This window comes from Aedes albopictus, chromosome 3, assembly GCF_035046485.1.
Source record: "Aedes albopictus strain Foshan chromosome 3, AalbF5, whole genome shotgun sequence".
Classification (NCBI taxonomy): Eukaryota; Metazoa; Arthropoda; class Insecta; order Diptera; family Culicidae; genus Aedes; species Aedes albopictus.
In genome coordinates, this window is record NC_085138.1 from 261,211,999 (window position 1) to 261,230,677 (window position 18,679).

General features: G+C 44.4%; 2 protein-coding genes across 18 annotated transcripts in view; both read right to left on the reverse strand.

Annotated features, from left to right (window-relative positions):
• LOC115253893 (protein muscleblind) overlaps nt 1–18,679 on the reverse strand; it is a 1,330,915-nt gene that overhangs the window by 904,205 nt on the left and 408,031 nt on the right. The window lies entirely within an intron of this gene.
• Nucleotides 14,567–17,399, reverse strand: LOC115263887 (uncharacterized). The gene is made up of 2 exons (XM_062855220.1): nt 15,435–17,399; nt 14,567–15,357 (listed from the first exon to the last, which is right to left on the reverse strand). The coding sequence occupies exon 1, from the start codon at nt 17,397–17,399 to the stop codon at nt 15,702–15,704; it is 1,698 nt and encodes a 565-aa protein (XP_062711204.1). The 3' UTR covers nt 14,567–15,357; nt 15,435–15,701.

Here is an 18,679-nt window from a genome sequence, read left to right on the forward strand (position 1 = left end):
TAGCGGAATCGCCGAAGATATTTTTTGGACGAGCCTAAGAATGAACTTCTAGAGCAGTAGGTTTTGAGAAGTTCACGTTAAATTCCCAAACAATTTCTCAAAGATATTTCTTCAATATTCCTCGGAAAAATTAAAGAGGGGTTTTAGAAGAATTTCTGACGGAGTTCTCGAAAAATTTCGAAGTTACAATCGTAGACATTTTCGGAGTAATCTTCGGAGGAGCTTCTAGAGGAATGTGAGAAAGTTTTCTTAGTCTTCTTTTTTTTAGAAATTGTTGAAAAAACTTCTGGAGGAATCTTCGGAATTTTTTTTGGGTGGTTCCTTAGTAGTATCCTTGGAGTAATTTCTCAAGGTATAGATGGAGGAATCCTAGCAGAAACGCTGTAGGAATCATTAGATAATCTTGTGCAGGAAAATTTCTAAAGAAATACCTCAAAATATATTTTTTACGTTTCTGAAGCATTCTTCGAATAAATTTATGGAGGATTTTTTTTTTTCTGGGATTTTTTGGGAGAATCAACTGAAACATTTATTAGAAATCTTTGAAAATATCTACGGAGACTTAACAGGAAAATAGTTGGACAAATATTCGTTGAATTTCCAATGAGATTTTTTCTGAGAACTTCGGTGAAATTTCTAAAGAAACTTTTAAAAGAATCCTTGAAAGAAGTTTTGAATAAATCCTCCTAAAGTAAATTTTGTAGCAGGGTTTGTTGAAATTCTTGTGCAAATCCACAAAGAAATTTCTGTACGTATAACATGGGAATTTCCAAAGCAACTTCTGTATGAATTGTATGAAAAAAGAACCTGAAGAAATCATTGGAGAAACTTATGAAGGGGTTTCCGATGAACTTTTGGAGGAATCTTCGAGACGAATTCCAATGTTTTGCTGGCTGACACTTTTATTGAAATCCTCGGAGAAAATTGTAGTGAAATGTTTAGAAAATGTTTCTGGGAGAATATTTTGATTTTTTTTTTTTGACTTCTTGAAAGAATCTGTATATTGATACTCAGTCGTATTTTTGGAATCGTGTGAGAAAATACTCTAGAAAAATTACTGGAAATTCACGGGGAACTTTCATAGTAAATCTTTTGATGAATTATCTCAGACATCCTCTGGGCATTTCCTTGAGCCAACCTTGAAGAATTTTCTGAAAATTTTCTTTTAAGAATTCCTGGAGAAATTTTAAAACAAAATCCTTAATCCCCTTAATTGTTGGGGCTGGCGGTGAAATTGGTAATTACCAACGTGTTCAAAGCCAGCGATGTGACGGAATCAGTGGTGAAACATTCCGGTTCCTAAACATTGAAGAAACTTTCGGATCTAGGATTATTTTGGGTGTTTTCGACAATTTTATTTTCTTCGCCATGAAGAATGATTTATGACAGCAAAATTGCATGAAACTTGGTCGTATGCTTCAGTTTGATAGGGCAAGTTTTAAGACAAACTTTGAGTTTACAGGAATAAGAAAACACACCATGACGTAGAAAACAAGGCAGCCAAAAGTAACGCAAGTTCTTCTATATATGAAGGATCTGAAATAACAATCTCAACTAATCTAAAATGTTCTTGAAAAAAAAAACCTCGTAGAAATTCAACAGTTACAACAACACGGATTGTTTTAGTTTACGGATTGTGCAATATTAGGCGCAATTGTAGAGGTCATTGCCATAAACCATCAGCTTTCTAGTCACATCGCCGCTGACAGAAACCAAACTTGGCTTCAAAAATGCGAATAATTGACAAATACAGAGATGCATTAATTAAAAAAAAATTCCACTTGTTTTGGTGGGATTCAAACCCACGACTCCGTATGGCCATTCCGGCGCTTCAACCAACTAAGCCACAGAACCAGTTACTTGTTGAACCTTTTTGCGTTACACATTTGTTTACAGCCCGTGAATGATTCTTGCAGTTCTTTATCAAATAAAGGTAATTCTCCCCTATTCTCAGGGCAAAGTAGACATTAATACGTCTATAGCACTAAATACTAGAAATACTGTTCATATTCTACAGCTAACTTCATTGTATTAAAAAATTGTCGCAGAATGTGTAGATTTTCAAGGAAAACCCTCAAATTTCAATGGAGATGCCAGGAAGAGTTGAGAGTTCAGTTTAGTTCAATAGATTTCAAGATATATCAGGGACAGTTCGCGAGGTTTCAGGTGCTTGTAAAGGATTAAGGGGGCTCTAGGAAGATTTCAAAGTGTAACCTAATTGAACCACTATGAAAGCCCATTTATTTCATAGTGGTTCAATTAGGTTTAAGGAATGTTTTTTGGGTTTCAATGCCGTTTTATTAGAGATTCAGGGCAGTTGGGTATCACAAAACTTCACCCAAAACACCCTTGAAACTCTCCACCTTCTGAAATCTTCTAAAACCCTCTGAAACGCACCAAAACCCAATGAAACGCAACGGAAACTTTATGAAATCCCACGAAATGCCCTCAAACGTTCCTGAAACTCCCTAAGGCTTCCCTAAGGTGAAACTTTTATTGAACTCCCCGAATGCCCCGAAACCCGTTGAAACCCGTTGAGATGCCCAAGAAATCTTTGCCCTCAAACTTCCGAAACTTCGTGAAACCTGAAACCCCTTGACTCCCCCGAAATACTCTGAAGCTTCCTGGAATGCTCTGAACAAAAAAAAAAAAAAATTAGAATATCTTCTGAAACTCCGTAAAACGTTCCTGAACCCTTACTCAAACTCCCAGGAATAGCTGTGACCTCATGAAATGCCCATGAGAACTCCCTAAAGTGTCATGAGATCTCTCGAAACACTTTGAACCCCTTTGAAATCATTTCAAAACCAGGTTTCAGAAAAGTAGCTAATGCTATTGTAGTAATTAAGTCAGTGAAGTTTGCACTGCTTCATATATCATGAAAATGACTTCAATAATACAAAAAGTTTGAACATCCTACCTCCGAAACCAAATAACATTGAACATGAATCCAGCACATTCCCATTTTCCTAGCCCATTTCGGGGCCTGATTTTCCTCCGAAAAACCTTCCCATTTTCACGTTTTCGTTACCATTGAACCGTAAATTTTCCCTTTCAGTCCGACTCTGACCACACGCAAAGCATTTGACCCGAAGGGCCATTAAACTTTTGTAATAGCCTTTTCCTCGTGAAGAGAGAGAGAGAGAGAGCAGTCGCTTCGCACACATTGCGCGTTGCGTTGGTCGGTCGGACGAGTTAAAGCACCTTATGGTCTCCATTCCGATATACTTAACGCTGGCTGCTGCTCCGGTTGGTTGGTTGGTGGTGGCGGTGGCCAAAGGGAAGGGTTCATAGTCCACTGTTTTAATGGCGCACTTAAATTATAATGAGCACTAATTACCGCGGGGGTACCTGAAATAGCATTTTCCGAAAAAAGCGGGATCCAACACTAACGACCTAGAGAAATGGCGAACATCGAATGGGAAGCTTCTTCTTTCTTTTTTCCCTACCTCGCTTCGCTCAGTGCGAGATTGTAAAACAAAATGACACGATGGGCAGCGTGAAATCGAGGTTCAAGTTTACGGGCCCGCGCGTGTGGATATAATATTCAACAGTCAGTTAACGAAAGTCATTCATCGAGTGTGATAAAAGCGTCCCAAAGTGTCTACATAAAGCTAAATTTTCCCAGTTCCATTTCGTCAAAATTGAGGAGCGAGAAGGATGGGAGCACACGGTTCAGAAATGATGAAGCGCACCTAAATGCCCGAAGAAGGGAAATAACCCCTTTCTTTCGACCGGTCTTGCACGCAATTCCTTTATCAGATCACGGTAATCAGCTCACGGACAGCCTAAACTGCCACCCTGGAGATGTATTTGTGATGATGGTCGTGGTGGTATTGGAACAAGGTAGACGGGTTCATCAGTTTGGAATTTTCTGGTTAAATGACAATGTTTTTCGCAGGTAATACAGGTAATATTCGAGCAGAGTATCTAATATTGTGTTGCAGCGAAAAATCAGCAACATTTGTTTTCGCCATAAAAAATAGCATTGCATAATGTGGTGGGATTCGTGAAGCTCTTGAAATCTCAAATGTCATTCATAGACACTATAGGGATATCACAGGTCAGCCAAACTATCTTGGAGTTCAGAACTTCAGATCTACACTCGTAACAGTAGCCATATCCGTGATTCTGAGTAACGTTGCATAATCAACCGCAGTTATTGGACCAATCTGAAGTCTACTTGGCATTATTATGAACCTTTGAGACATTCAGGGTTGTCCAAATTGTCCTGTAATGAATTCCTTCAAATCCACAAAAAATAACTTTGTGTTTTCGCCATAAAAAATATCATTGCATAATCGCTGGAATTCGTGAAGCTATTGAAATCTCAAATGTCATTCAGAGACACTATAGGGATATTCCAGGTCAGCCAAACTGCCTTGGAGTTCAGAACTTCAGGTCTACATTCGTAATAGCAGCCTGCTATACTGAGTAACTTGCATATTTCACCATGGAAATTGGACCAATCTGAAGTCCACTTGATTTTATTATAAAACTTTGGGACATTCAGGATCTCCAAAGTGTCGTATAATGAAGTCCTTGAAATATACATGAATAACTATGTGTTTTCATAGCTTTGCATAATCTGCTGGGTTCCGTGAAGCTCTTGAAATCTCAAATGTCATTTACAGACACTATAGGTATATCCCAGGTCAGCCAAACTATCTTGGAGTTCAGGTCTCACTCGTAACAGTAGCTATATCGGATATACTGAGTAACGTTGCATAATCAATCATGGTCACTGAACCAACCTGATGTCTACTATATATTACTATGAGCCTTTGGGACATTACGGGTCGTCCAAACTGTCCTGAAGTTTAACTCCTGATAGTAACAGTAGTTATTCTCACAGTGAACTGTACCATTACACATCCTATCATGAGTCATTTCAAGATAGTTTTGAAATATTCCAGATCAACCAAACTACTTCGGAGACCACAGCTTTAATTCTACACTTATGATAATAGCTTTTTCCAATACGTTAAGTAGTGTTACATTTGCTGTAATTATCAAAGTAATTCGAGGAACAATAAGCGTTGTTATATATGATAGGGATATTATGGGCCATCCTTACTGTTATGGATCTTAGTTTTATAAAAAACAACTACTGTAACATGAGGTGATTTCGTTTTAGATAGTAACGTTACACAACCAAATAGGAACCATGAACCTCTTGACTCTCATTTACCATATTTAGTAATATTCTTCAAAGACTAGTAGACGTTGTTTTGTACCTTTGAAACATTTGTGCTATAAAAAGTTACGTTACCTAGTCTAACCCACCCACATCCCTACCCATACCCATACCCCTTCCCTACAACCGAAAACTTTCAGGTAAGATGAAAATATGGCGAAGTCACATATCGAGCACAAATCTGAAGACAAATGTGGGACGCGGCCAAGGATAAGAACTGCTGCCACGAATTGAGTGTTGTGGTGAAGATTTGTTGATTCAGTTTTAATGTGATTGCTATCACGCTAAATAAATAAAATAGATACAATCAGTACGGTTGGTACTGTTGTGTAATACAAAACGCCAAAAAAGATATTATTACGGCTGTAGACTCCATGTTTCATGTTGTCCATGCTGGACAGTGTGTACGATTCTGAATATCAGAACATCTCGAAGCTTGGTCATAGTCTCTGATACTCAGGCAACATTTTGATGACCAATTATTCTCGAAGAGGTTTTAAGAACCGTCATAAAGCCAAATACCTTTTATTTTGGTTTTATGATGGTTCTAAGAACGTTTTCTAGTATATTTCACTTAACAATGTTACTTGGGATAGCATTCTATGAGCTCCAGTAAGTTTAATAGATTATACAACATATCTCTATGTAGCTAACACAGAAACTTCAATTGCTGTGGATGCTAGATTTTAAACATCATTAAAGTTTGGATGATCCCAGCCGATCTGATGATGTCCATTGAACATTTAGAAGATTTACTGGACATGATAGATTGCATATCGCAGCTTTGTATAATAAAATAATTTACCGTTATCGTTACCGATTACCGTAGGCTTTGAGATCTGAACTCAAGAACAGTTTGGATGACCTGGATTATCCCGACTGATCTGATACTGTCAATTGAACTTTAAAAGGCTTACTGCATATAACTGATTACAAATCGTAGCTTAGTATAATGAAAGAAATTACCATTACATCTGTAGACTTCAGGATCTAAACTCAAGAACAATTTGGATGTCCTAGGATATCTCGACTGATCTAATACTGTCTTTTGAACTTTTGGAAGACTTACTGGGCATGATGGAACACAAATTGTAGCTTTCCATAATGAAAGAAGTTACCGTTAAACCCGTAGGATATAGGATCTAAACTCAAGGACAGTTTGGATGACTTAGGATGTCCAGAAACATATTCTGCACCATATTCTACCCTTTCTATACTCTTGAGCACCAAATCACATAAGTACAAAGGGTCAAGACTAATAAGTTTAGGGAAACCGGCTTCATCGACGGCTGATCGACCAAATGTTCAACGTACCACAAATCCTCCAGAAATGCTGTGCTGTGTGAGGTCCCAACGCAGCACCTGTTCATAGTTTGGAGGAATTCGTCTTCCTTGGATCCTTTGTACACCAATAAGACTGGCGGTCCTCTATAGACACGGGACATGGACCAGGACCATGCTTGAGGAGGACCTGTACACGGATCCTGCAAATGACGCGTACTTAGGGTGATCTTCGGTGGTATGCAAGAGAAAGGTGAAAAGCGGTTTCAGCATGCACCACGAGCTTCCTGCATTCTACGTCGAGCCTATAATCAAGTAGATGGCCAAATCTGGAAGGATACGGTAAGCAGGTCAAGTTGAATAAATCTTGGACAACAACTCTGCAAATTTGGTGTTCACCAGTGATCCGGTTGGTACAAAAACATGAGGAGCGATTTTCGATTTCCTTCAAGTTTGAACCAGTCTACCCCGCGCATTAGCGCCAGCAAAGCTCAATGACGTTATGGCTTTCGCGCCCGGTCCTAAAGGACAAATGATGACGGTGCTTCGGCAAGGATAACGTTGTTGCACGCAACCTCCCGCAACGCACCGGAGTGCGTGACGACGACGCTGCCTGGCTGGTGCTGGGCAAGTAGGTCGCACTGTGAGTGAGTGATGCACGTACGTCGGGGTGCGTCATCGTCAATTCCAAGTGATAGGGGAACGACGACCGGCGAAACTCCCACGGGGCCTCGCTGTAGAGGTGTGATGTGTTAAGGAGTTCTTTGGCGCGGGGGTTATGGGGTTTAACCTTGTAGCAAATGTTACGGCAAATGCCGCCACCAGGAAGTGAGGGAGAATCTGAGCGATGACGAGGTAATGGTAATCGAGTTTCATCGCTATCATTCCAGCATTAACAAAAATGAATCTAAAATTGTCATCGCCAGATACGAACAATGCTCGGCCATTGTTTTCATCACTTTCTGGTCGATTTCTCATGATCCACCCTCCAGAGACACTCGTAATCAACAGAAGAAGACTCGAAACTTTGTGAAGTGTCATCAAACGAGGAGACGACAAGGTTTGCGCAACATGCTGAAAACACTCGAACAAACGCGCAGACAACGCACCCATATTGGATCGCTGTCCACCCCGAAGTGAGCGACTTGAATAAATTACGAATCGTCGATGTTGATGTCAAAGATCAACGCTGAAAGCGCCGGCGCAACTGTACCGTACGGTGGCGTTACTCGATATCATTCTTCAACAACGCGATGTATTTCTCTCACCGTGCTCGTCATCGCCTATTGCGTCATCATCGCGAGAGCCATAGCTACCCAATGCGGCAGACGATTTCCTCGTCGATGTGTTGGTTAGCCGCTGAGCGGCGTTGATTACGGCACCAATTAGAGAAAAGTCAGAAATGACACCGAGCGGCCTGCGCACAGCAGCGTGAATTGCCGAGGTTTGCCGCGGCGTGCTGGGGCGGATCCAACATCAACGGCGTGGGAGGAAAATGACTGAATCTTGTCGTTCGCTGTTTCGTTCATGTGATTTCGGTTCAGTTGAACAGTCGCTTTCGTTGGTGTGAATTAAATTAATGGCTTGGAATAGAACGCTCTGGCTGGCTGGTGTCTCCTCGTGGTGTGGTTCGGACGCACATTTCCAGATCACGATGCGAGCGCTAACATCTGCTAGAGTCGTCAGGCGACCAGCGCGGCGTGGCCAAATCCAAAGACAAAAATAGTCACCTTCAGACATCAACCGGCGCGGCGACGAGCGATGACGGCATGCAGCAAGCATCACCACCACCATCCATTCGTTCGGCAAGACAGCGAGGGATTTAGATAAAGTAGATTGTACTAATTCCCTCGTTTGGTATCTGAAAGGTGACAGGGCCGAAAAAGAAGCCGACTGATTGACCACGTGACAGAAACTGTCTTGGAGTGGCCTTCGAGCGCATCAATCAAATCGCTGTCGAACGGGAGAGAACCGAACGGAACGCTTTGCCGAAGGGAGATTCCTAATATGGAAAACGGTGTGGAAAGTGAAAGTCTTGCTGCATGACTTGCTCTGGCTTTAACCGCAGCAGCATAAGTGGATGAATTACGACGTGTTGAATCACGCTGTTGCCCTTTTCCTACACGAGGTGAAACCTTATTTGGAGTGGACCGGGTTGTACCTGCTAACAGATCAATGCCCGTTGGCTTGAGCATTACATCATCCACAGACCGAAGAGCCTAGAGCAAGCCACCCGTTTATTATTCCATCAAATCCCAAAGCTCGCCTCATTGCCGATTCTATATTGACACACAATTGACAAATATGGGCATCACACCACATCAAGACTCTTCAAACAACCCACGTCCGTTCGGCTGACTTCTGGTCGAAGTCGTTGACCGTTCTGCCAGGAAATTCTCATAATTTCCAAACATTCAAACTCATTCCATATTTCTTCGAATCGTCCCAACGCCGAAGAACAAAACAGTTTAAACAACTCCCCCGCCTCTTGGGATCGCCATGCCCGCTTCAATTGTCACCTTGCTGGTTGCTGAGAAGTGATTGGTTCGAAGCCAGTAATCGAACTCGATCAGCAGCACGCCTACAGCAGAAAACCCAATCGTTTCGCGACGATCTGCACGCCGCCGTCGCCACGCCGTGGCAAATGTCAACGACTTCTACTCTTGCATGCAACAGCCAGCACCCCCACTCGGAGGACAGCCACCATATGTGGCATACTTAATGCACACCATGACTGGTTCACGCGAGGCAGTCCAGCCAGCATTTATTCATACACGTATCAATAGATCAACCGTGGTTGTGGCACGCGGCTGGCGACATGTTTTTGGCGAAAATCGTGAACTCGCACGTACTGAATGATTTGTTTGTTCACTTTAGCCGGCTTTGGCCGGACGCCTGCCTCCGCCGCCGCAGAGGCTCCTCGTCCTCATAGTTGGGTCACATAGAATAGGGCAGTGGCTTTCAACCGGTAATCATACGCTGCGCTCCATCGCATGTGACAAAAAAAACTCCAAGAATAGTGTAGATCATCTTTAATCACACTGCCGTGTGCAGCATAGTTGTCCCATGTTAGTAGGGATTCCCGTAGAACATGGGACAACTATGCTGCACACGGCAGCACAGTAATAACAACTTTATGATCAACTACTACTTACGGTAGTACCCAAGAACGACTGTAGCAACCGGACATAGAGGCAGCACTGCCGGACGTGGAAGAGTGCGACGTGGTTCAACTACGCTACAGGATAGCTGGAGCACATTCAAGGCAGCAGTTAAGGACACAGTTTCCTGTGGCAGACGCTAACAAGTCCATCAAACTAGGGAGGCTGACCAATATGCCTTACGCTAGCCACCTGAGGTTTGCCTCAGGTGTCTGGAACCAGGACACAACTCATGGGACTGCAAAGGCCCTGACAGGAGCAAGCTGTGTGGACGATGCGGTGGCGAAGGCCATAAGGCGCAAAGATTTACAAGTCCACCTACGTGTTCCATTTGTTCCGAGAAATCTGCGAACAGCAAGCACCCAACGGGAGATCCAAGCTGCCCGGCCTTCAGAAGAGCTGCAGCTGACAATTTACAGTGCACGGAACGCAGCTGAAGCTGAGTAGGGGACGGATATCGCCATCATAGGGGACCAATACTGAGTATCCGCCGGCAACGGCAACTGGGTCGCGGATGGGTCCAGAAAAATGGTGAGTAAATTCCCCGTTCGTGTCTACTACCTATGAGGGTGTCGTTGTCACCAAAGTAAACGGGGTCTTCTTCTGCAGCTGTTATGCGCCTCCGCGGTGGTCGATCGAACAGTTCACGAAGATGCTAGACTGTATGACGACCGTGCTAACAGGGCGAAGGCCGGTGGTAATAGCGGGTGACGTCAATGCCTGGGCCGTGGAATGGGGAAGCCGTTTCACGAACCAGCGATGTCAGATCCTGCAAGAGACACTGGCCATACTAGATGTCGACCTGACTAATGTCGGTACCAAGAGTACCTTTAGTTGGGACGATGCGGAGTCGATTATCGACGTTACTTTCTGTAATCCTAGCTTAACAAGTAGTTCGAGCTGGAGGGTAGACGATACACTCACAGCGATCACCTGGCGGTTCGCTACAAAATCAGGTAAAACAACAGCAGACATACATAAAGAGGCGGCTAAAGCCAAGACCAAGCCATCATAGGTGGAGGATATCATTCTTCAACGACGAGGTATTGAGGGATGCGTTCCGCCGTGAGTAGAACCTTCTCGGTTGAGGCGGAGACTAGCTGGTAGCGGTGTTCTCACGTGCATGCGATGCGACCATACACAGACAAGTGCACCCTAGAAATGGTAGACCACGCGTGTACTGGTGGACTCAAGCGATTGCGGACCTGCGCCGCGCCTGCGTACGGGCTAGACGGCGTTTGCAGCAAGCACGAACTGAGGAAGAGCGAAACGAACGACGGGTGGTGTTCGCCGCTACCGAAGTCGCACAGAAGACCGAGATGAGGGCTAGCAAAAAGGTCTGCTTTGAGGGTCTCTGTCAGAGTTCCAATGCGAATACATGGAATGATACCAACAGAGTTCGAGATGGCAAGACGAGAGGTGTAATGGCTCCTATAGAGCAGTCTCCAGAGATGTTGGAGGAGATTATAGCGCCAGCTGGTCTGCTATTTCCAATGCGCAATTGCGTCTGGGGATACCCGGATACCTGTACAAGATTCTCGAAAATTACTTTCAGAATCGAGTACTAGTTTACGACACGGAGGTGGGCCGGAAGTGCTTGCACACAGCCTCAGGAGTCCCGCAAGGTTCCATCCTGGGTCCGGTGTTATGGAATGTCATGAACGACGAAGTGTTGAGGTTAGAGTACCCAGTGAGAGTGAAGATTGTCGGATTTGCCGACGACATTACGCTCGAAGTCTACGGTGAAACGATCGAGGACGTGAAGTTGACTACCAACCACTCGATCAATGTTGTGGAGGCGTGGATGATGTCCAGGAAACTGGAGCTGGCTCACCACAAGACTAAGGTGACGGTTGTTAGCAACCGGAAGTCAGAGCAGCAAGCGGAGATCAGTGTAGGTGAGTGCACTATCCTGTCAAAGCGCTCCGTCAAACACTTGGGCGTGATGATCGACGATAAGCATACCTTCGGTAGCCACGTCGATTATGCCTGTAAAAGAGCCTCCACAGCTATTGCGGCACTGCAGCGGATGTTTTCCAATAGCTCTGCGGTGTACGCCAGTAAGCGCAAGTTTCTGGCTAGTGTTGCTACGTCCATACTTAGGTACGGCAGTCCAGCGTGGAGCACTGCGCTAAGTACTGAAGGCTACCGACGGAAGCTGGAAAGTACCTACAGGCTTATGTGCCTGAGGGTTGCGAGCGCGTACCGTACCGTGTCACACGACGCTCTCTGCGTCATTACTGGTGGTATGGTGCCTATCGGCATCCTTATCAGTGAGGACATGGAGTGCTTCGAAATGCGCGGCACAAGAGGTATACGCAGGACTGCCAGGATGGCCTCTATGATCAAATGGCAGCGCGCGTGGGACAGTTCCACCAAAGGAAAGTGAACCCATAGGATGATACAGAGGGTAGATAGTTGGATTAATAGGCGCCATGGGGAAGTTTCATTACACCTGACACAGGTCCTTTCAGGTCATGGTTGCTTTCGACAGTATCTACACCGTTTCGGGCATGCGGATTCTCCCGAATGCCCAGTGTGCAATGGTTTAGAGGAAACGGCGAAACACGTTTGTGTGCCCGCGTTTTCGCACAATGTGTGACCACATGTTTGCCATATGCGGGGAGGACACAGCTCGGAGCGCGGATAGAACATCCAGGTAGCGTGGCTGTCGTGGCGTCGGTCTACTGGGTTGGATCCAAACCCGCGGTTGGAAAGAGCTTCTGGGCAAGGTCGGGGCAGGTGGAGGCCCCACTTGTCAGCAACTCCTTCTAGGGCTATCTGTTAGAGCCTAATCATTCAGCAGGTAAAATCGCGTTGCACACAAGTATTAATTCATGATGCTTGATGAACAATTAGGCACGGGCGTGGAAGTTGACCCTGCCTGCCTTCTGAGGACAAAGGGAGCGATAAGTACCACTCGGGAAACTGGCTAAGCTCCAGCATAATATCTTGGTGAACTCCCCAAAGCGAGTCATCGATGTTCGTTGCTGCAGACTACGCAATTAACCATAAGGGCACGACGTGCACTAGCCCCTCTCTGAAGCAATGCCTTCTTCGTGGTTCCGGAGAGACGATGGGTTCAGCGGCAATGGTAATGTTGTTTAGTGGATCGAGGAAAGAGTAATCCTGGCTTCTACTTTTGTTGTAGAAGACGGTCCTTAACCCTAAACTTCCCTTGTTCAGGTGTCCGTTGAGCAACTTATCCCCCATGGCTTGGAAGATGAAATACCCTTCCTGAAGTTCGGAATTGAGAGTTGAAAACCACTGAACTAGAAGCACGCACGCAATCGTATCAGCTTGTACCCACCGTAACCGAAACGCGTTCCTACTCTCGCCGCAGCCTCACGTCGCCACACGGTGGTGCGGGAACGCGGGTTGAGGTGAACGCACCAAATCTCGGAATTATGCTGCTGCGACGACTATGTTTACCAACAAAATATTTAACTTCATACATGTGCTTTGCTTGAATGTGGATTGTACGGGATGGGATGGCACCACGACAACGCCGTGCCGCTACTGCCTGCCTGCCGGGCGGCAGATTTCGGGAGTAGGCCAATCGGACACCGGGAATGCTCCCTGGCGGAGCCGGGCCACCGTCGACCCGGGACCGGCACCAAATCGGATCAATTTCGCCGAAAATGGGCGCCCGCGCTCGACGAGCAGTTCATAATTGCACCATATGGGTGCGATTAGGGCCGTTTTGTCCACCATGTGGCGACAAAACCAACCAACCAAGCAACCAACGGCCGAGCGAAGATGATGACGACGATTGTCGCGCGCCACTGGTTTTCTCACCGTGCGGTGTGGTGAAGGTGAGAAAGGGTAGCAGGTAATGGTGGAACAACGAACCTCGACGACGATGACGACGACGACGACGATGGGGAGTTACACAGTTTTACTGTGGTCGCACGATGCATATGGGAACCAACTGAGGGATTTTTTGGAGCATGAGAAATGACTGCTGCTGGCTGGCTGGCTGGCTGGGACACCGGGTGGACTGGTTTCAGAAGAAATGTGAGTTCATCGTACGACACCGAAAGCAAGATTACGTATATGGAATGGATGGTTGGCGGTTGCGTTGAGTCAGGGTTGATATTTTGTGAGGAGACAGAAAAAGGTTGGTAAACGAGAGTAAAGTAGTATCTTTTTAGAGCAACGTGAAACCGATCTGCTTGATTGATTTCTTACGGCATGTGATCCATTCAACTACCGGTAATTGGAAATATTGAAATTTGATCTCCAGTCGATTGGATGCCTCCTACACCTAAGCCTCCGGAGATGGGTACTTCATGGTGACTATAGATATGTAGATATGTAGACTGTAGATATGTAGCATACCAATATTAAAGTTCGATAATGGTGAGGTTTTATTTTTCAAAGGTGAAATCTTGAACTTAAGAAACTATTAAAACTTAACACAAAATTTAACACTTTTGAATGTAATTGTTTTATCAACAAAGATGCCTTTTCAATAAAATAAGAGCTCGTAAAGATTAACAACTTACTATTTGTATCGAAGAAAACTATCTCAGACACTTACCTGTAAAAAAAAGAAAAAAAAGGTATTAGTTTGATACATAAATGATTTATTCGATCGGAGATGAACCAACTCCTGGCAGAAAATATTGAAAATAAAGATAATAATAATAGTATGTATTCAATTTGATAGTTGACATCACATTATACATATCTCCCGATTTTTTTTATGTGAAATGCATATACCACTCTGAATTTAGCTCTAGCCTGAATGTACGGTCAGACTGTATGAAACAATGTAACTTTTCAATTATTCTACATCTATAATACTCGATGGTTCAGTAGTGGAATCTACTGAATAGATCATCTTGACTTGTTCTAAGGCAGCAAATTTTTCTTCAGACAGGAGGTTGACAAAACGGTCACAAAATGCAATACCTTGCCTTCTTCGATCATAAGAAACGGGCTTGGTGGTCTAGTGGCTGCCGCTTCTGATTCATATGCAGAAGTTCCTGGTTCAATCCCTGGCTCGTCCCTTTCCTTCTACTCTGTATCTTTCTATCCACTTTCTCTATACTCTCCTCTCTATACATAACATATACAACTCATGTATATTCGTATGCAGAGGCGAATGACCAGAGTTAAAACCTCTTTAATAAATAATAATAATAATAATGAATATTTGTATGTTCATAGCCATCACTAGAACCAGAAATAGTAGAAAATCCGTTTATCTTCCTTCCAACTTTCACATCACAGTGTCAATCTATCAGACAACGCCTACGAGATATGCAATCAAGCGAACTATGCCGCTGCAGCTTCATAGTAATAATCGCACTAATCTATCACCTTACGCTTGGCATCCACGCACCAATGTTTGAACCCTCTGCCAATTATATCCCATCAACACTCCGACATCCACGCGTGAGTTTGTGCCTGACGTGGCAGGCGCCATTGTCGCCTAAATATAGAAGATCACCAACACTCACACACTGAAGATATCTGCAAAGTCCCCGGCAGATATCAATCGTATGTCTGCTCCAGTGATAATATATGGCCTGCCAGTCTGGAAAAGCTGTGCCGAAACCTATTTTCTAATTTGATTTTCGTTACGACTGTTGGTGTTTGAACCGGCAGAGGGGGTGTTTTCGGCCTTGGCAGTCTCTAAACGTTTGCAAAAACGATTATTGCATTTTAACCCGACGGTTTCGGTTATTTATTTAACCTTTTTCAAGGATTCTAAAAAGAAATTATGCAAACAGTTAACATTTTACAAGGTATTTTTCGGCTTAGGGCCCTATCTTTCTAACACTTACAGATGCACGTTTTCTTGTTAGATTTCTGGAAACGTTCAATATACGGAGTCATGGTGTAATGGCGTCCGCTATGGTGCTCTTGTGTCGATCCGTTTGTACCTCACTGTATTTTCAGTGGAGCTTTCTTGACGGCTTTATCGACTTTGATCGCCTACGATTTTCTTCGACTTTTTATCGCCTACGCTTTGGTCACTGTTTTCTCCGACCGGACTGACGTACAAACTGTTTTGTGTGGCAAAGTGTGTGAGTGTGTAAAATGAAGGGGATTTATAAAGGTGTGTGTGGCTGTGTATTGGTTGTGCTTGCATTCTCATCGGTTTCGTTGTCTGGTTTGTTTATCTTCCCTATTTCGTGTAGGATCCCTGCATAGACGGCATGAAGCCCTTCTGTATCGGTCCGTTTGTTGACGGCGTGCGCAGTGTTTTTAATATGGCACATTTCTAAAAACTGTAGAGTGTGTGTGTTGTTTGCCCTATCTACAATTTTCACATTTTTCAGGTCGAACCGGTGATTCTCTGCAATGCTGTGATGCATCAGAGCGGTGCGTTCCCCGAGGTTGGCGATTTCATCTGTCGTTGTGTTGCCCTGTTCCAATAGACGATCAAGTGCGTTGTAGTGCGTCTTATGTCCACTCATCCTCGTTCGTAGTCGATTTGTTGTCATTCCTACGTAGGAGGCTTCGCAGTTTGAACAAAGTACACGGTAGATAACATTCGATTGGCTTTCTTGCGGCACAGGATCTTTCACCTTCGAGAACATGTTGTTTACCTTTCTAACATTGTACTTGGCGAGTCGTACTTGTGTATACTCCCGCCTGATGACCCTGTCGATCATGTTCGACAGGTGAGGTATGTTCGGAATAGAAAGGTAAGTATATTCCAGGTTCTGTACGCTGTGTTGGATGGAGCGATTGGTGTTCCGTTCGTTCATTCGGTTGATGATTCGGCTTCTGAGCGGCTTTGGATATCCATTCAGCTTTAGTTGATCATCAACGATTTTCCTTTTGGACTGTTCGTCGAGATTGGTGGACAGCTGATTCACTCGGCGCGCAAAATTTTGGGCTACATTCAGTTTTTGGCCGAGGGGGTGGAACGATTGGTACTGTAGGAAACGTCCACTGGCGATGGGCTTTTGGTACCAAGATGTTGTTACGTTCTGATTGCTGTGGCGTGTTAAGAGCATATCGAGATACGGTAATTTGTTGTCCACTTCCATTTCGTAAGTGAATTGGATGTGGATGTCATAGCTGTTGAAAGTGTCAATGACATGCTGTAACCGACTAAGAGGAATAGCGGTTATCAGGTCATCAACGAATTTTCGAATGAATGGCAGTGGTATTTCCAACATTCGGACAACCGTATCTAGTAATGTTTCCATTACCCAGTCTGCAATGTACGGGGATAGTGGGTTGCCCATCGCCGTCCCAAACACTTGTTCGTAGTGTTGTCCATCAAACCTAAAATAGCTGGAATCTATGCAGAATTCCACTATTTCTAGGAACAAATCCAAACAGATGTTTGTGTTCGGTTTGATTTCATCCCATTTTGTGATAATGCTGTTCATCACGAGTGATTTGGGGATCGATGTGAACAACGCCTTCACATCTAGCGATATTAGTACATGCTCATCAGGTAGGGTGACATTGTTAATGAATTCACAGAATTCAAACGAATCCCTTATGTTGTACCTGCTTACCAGCGATCGTTGGAAGATCTTCCCGACGAATTTGGACAGACTATACGAAGGTGCCGTAATGTTGGGTACGACCGGGCGAAGTGGTAGACCAGGTTTATGGGCCTTCGGTTGTCCGTAGATCCTTGGACAGACAGCGTTGTGCTTCATCAGCTGTCGGCTGGTTCTTTCGTCGATGAGATCCAGATTGCGAAGCCGTTTCACGATGGAATTGTTCTGTTTTTCGAATCTCGCAGATCCCACGTCAAGATTCGAAAAACAGAACAATTCCATCGTGAAACGGCTTCGCAATCTGGATCTCATCGACGAAAGAACCAGCCGACAGCTGATGAAGCACAACGCTGTCTGTCCAAGGATCTACGGACAACCGAAGGCCCATAAACCTGGTCTACCACTTCGCCCGGTCGTACCCAACATTACGGCACCTTCGTATAGTCTGTCCAAATTCGTCGGGAAGATCTTCCAACGATCGCTGGTAAGCAGGTACAACATAAGGGATTCGTTTGAATTCTGTGAATTCATTAACAATGTCACCCTACCTGATGAGCATGTACTAATATCGCTAGATGTGAAGGCGTTGTTCACATCGATCCCCAAATCACTCGTGATGAACAGCATTATCACAAAATGGGATGAAATCAAACCGAACACAAACATCTGTTTGGATTTGTTCCTAGAAATAGTGGAATTCTGCATAGATTCCAGCTATTTTAGGTTTGATGGACAACACTACGAACAAGTGTTTGGGACGGCGATGGGCAACCCACTATCCCCGTACATTGCAGACTGGGTAATGGAAACATTACTAGATACGGTTGTCCGAATGTTGGAAATACCACTGCCATTCATTCGAAAATTCGTTGATGACCTGATAACCGCTATTCCTCTTAGTCGGTTACAGCATGTCATTGACACTTTCAACAGCTATGACATCCACATCCAATTCACTTACGAAATGGAAGTGGACAACAAATTACCGTATCTCGATATGCTCTTAACACGCCACAGCAATCAGAACGTAACAACATCTTGGTACCAAAAGCCCATCGCCAGTGGACGTTTCCTACAGTACCAATCGTTCCACCCCCTCGGCCAAAAACTGAATGTAGCCCAAAATTTTGCGCGCCGAGTGAATCAGCTGTCCACCAATCTCGACGAACAGTCCAAAAGGAAAATCGTTGATGATCAACTAAAGCTGAATGGATATCCAAAGCCGCTCAGAAGCCGAATCATCAACCGAATGAACGAACGGAACACCAATCGCTCCATCCAACACAGCGTACAGAACCTGGAATATACTTACCTTTCTATTCCGAACATACCTCACCTGTCGAACATGATCGACAGGGTCATCAGGCGGGAGTATACACAAGTACGACTCGCCAAGTACAATGTTAGAAAGGTAAACAACATGCTCGAAGGTGAAAGATCCTGTGCCGCAAGAAAGCCAATCGAATGTTATCTACCGTGTACTTTGTTCAAACTGCGAAGCCTCCTACGTAGGAATGACAACAAATCGACTACGAACGAGGATGAGTGGACATAAGACGCAC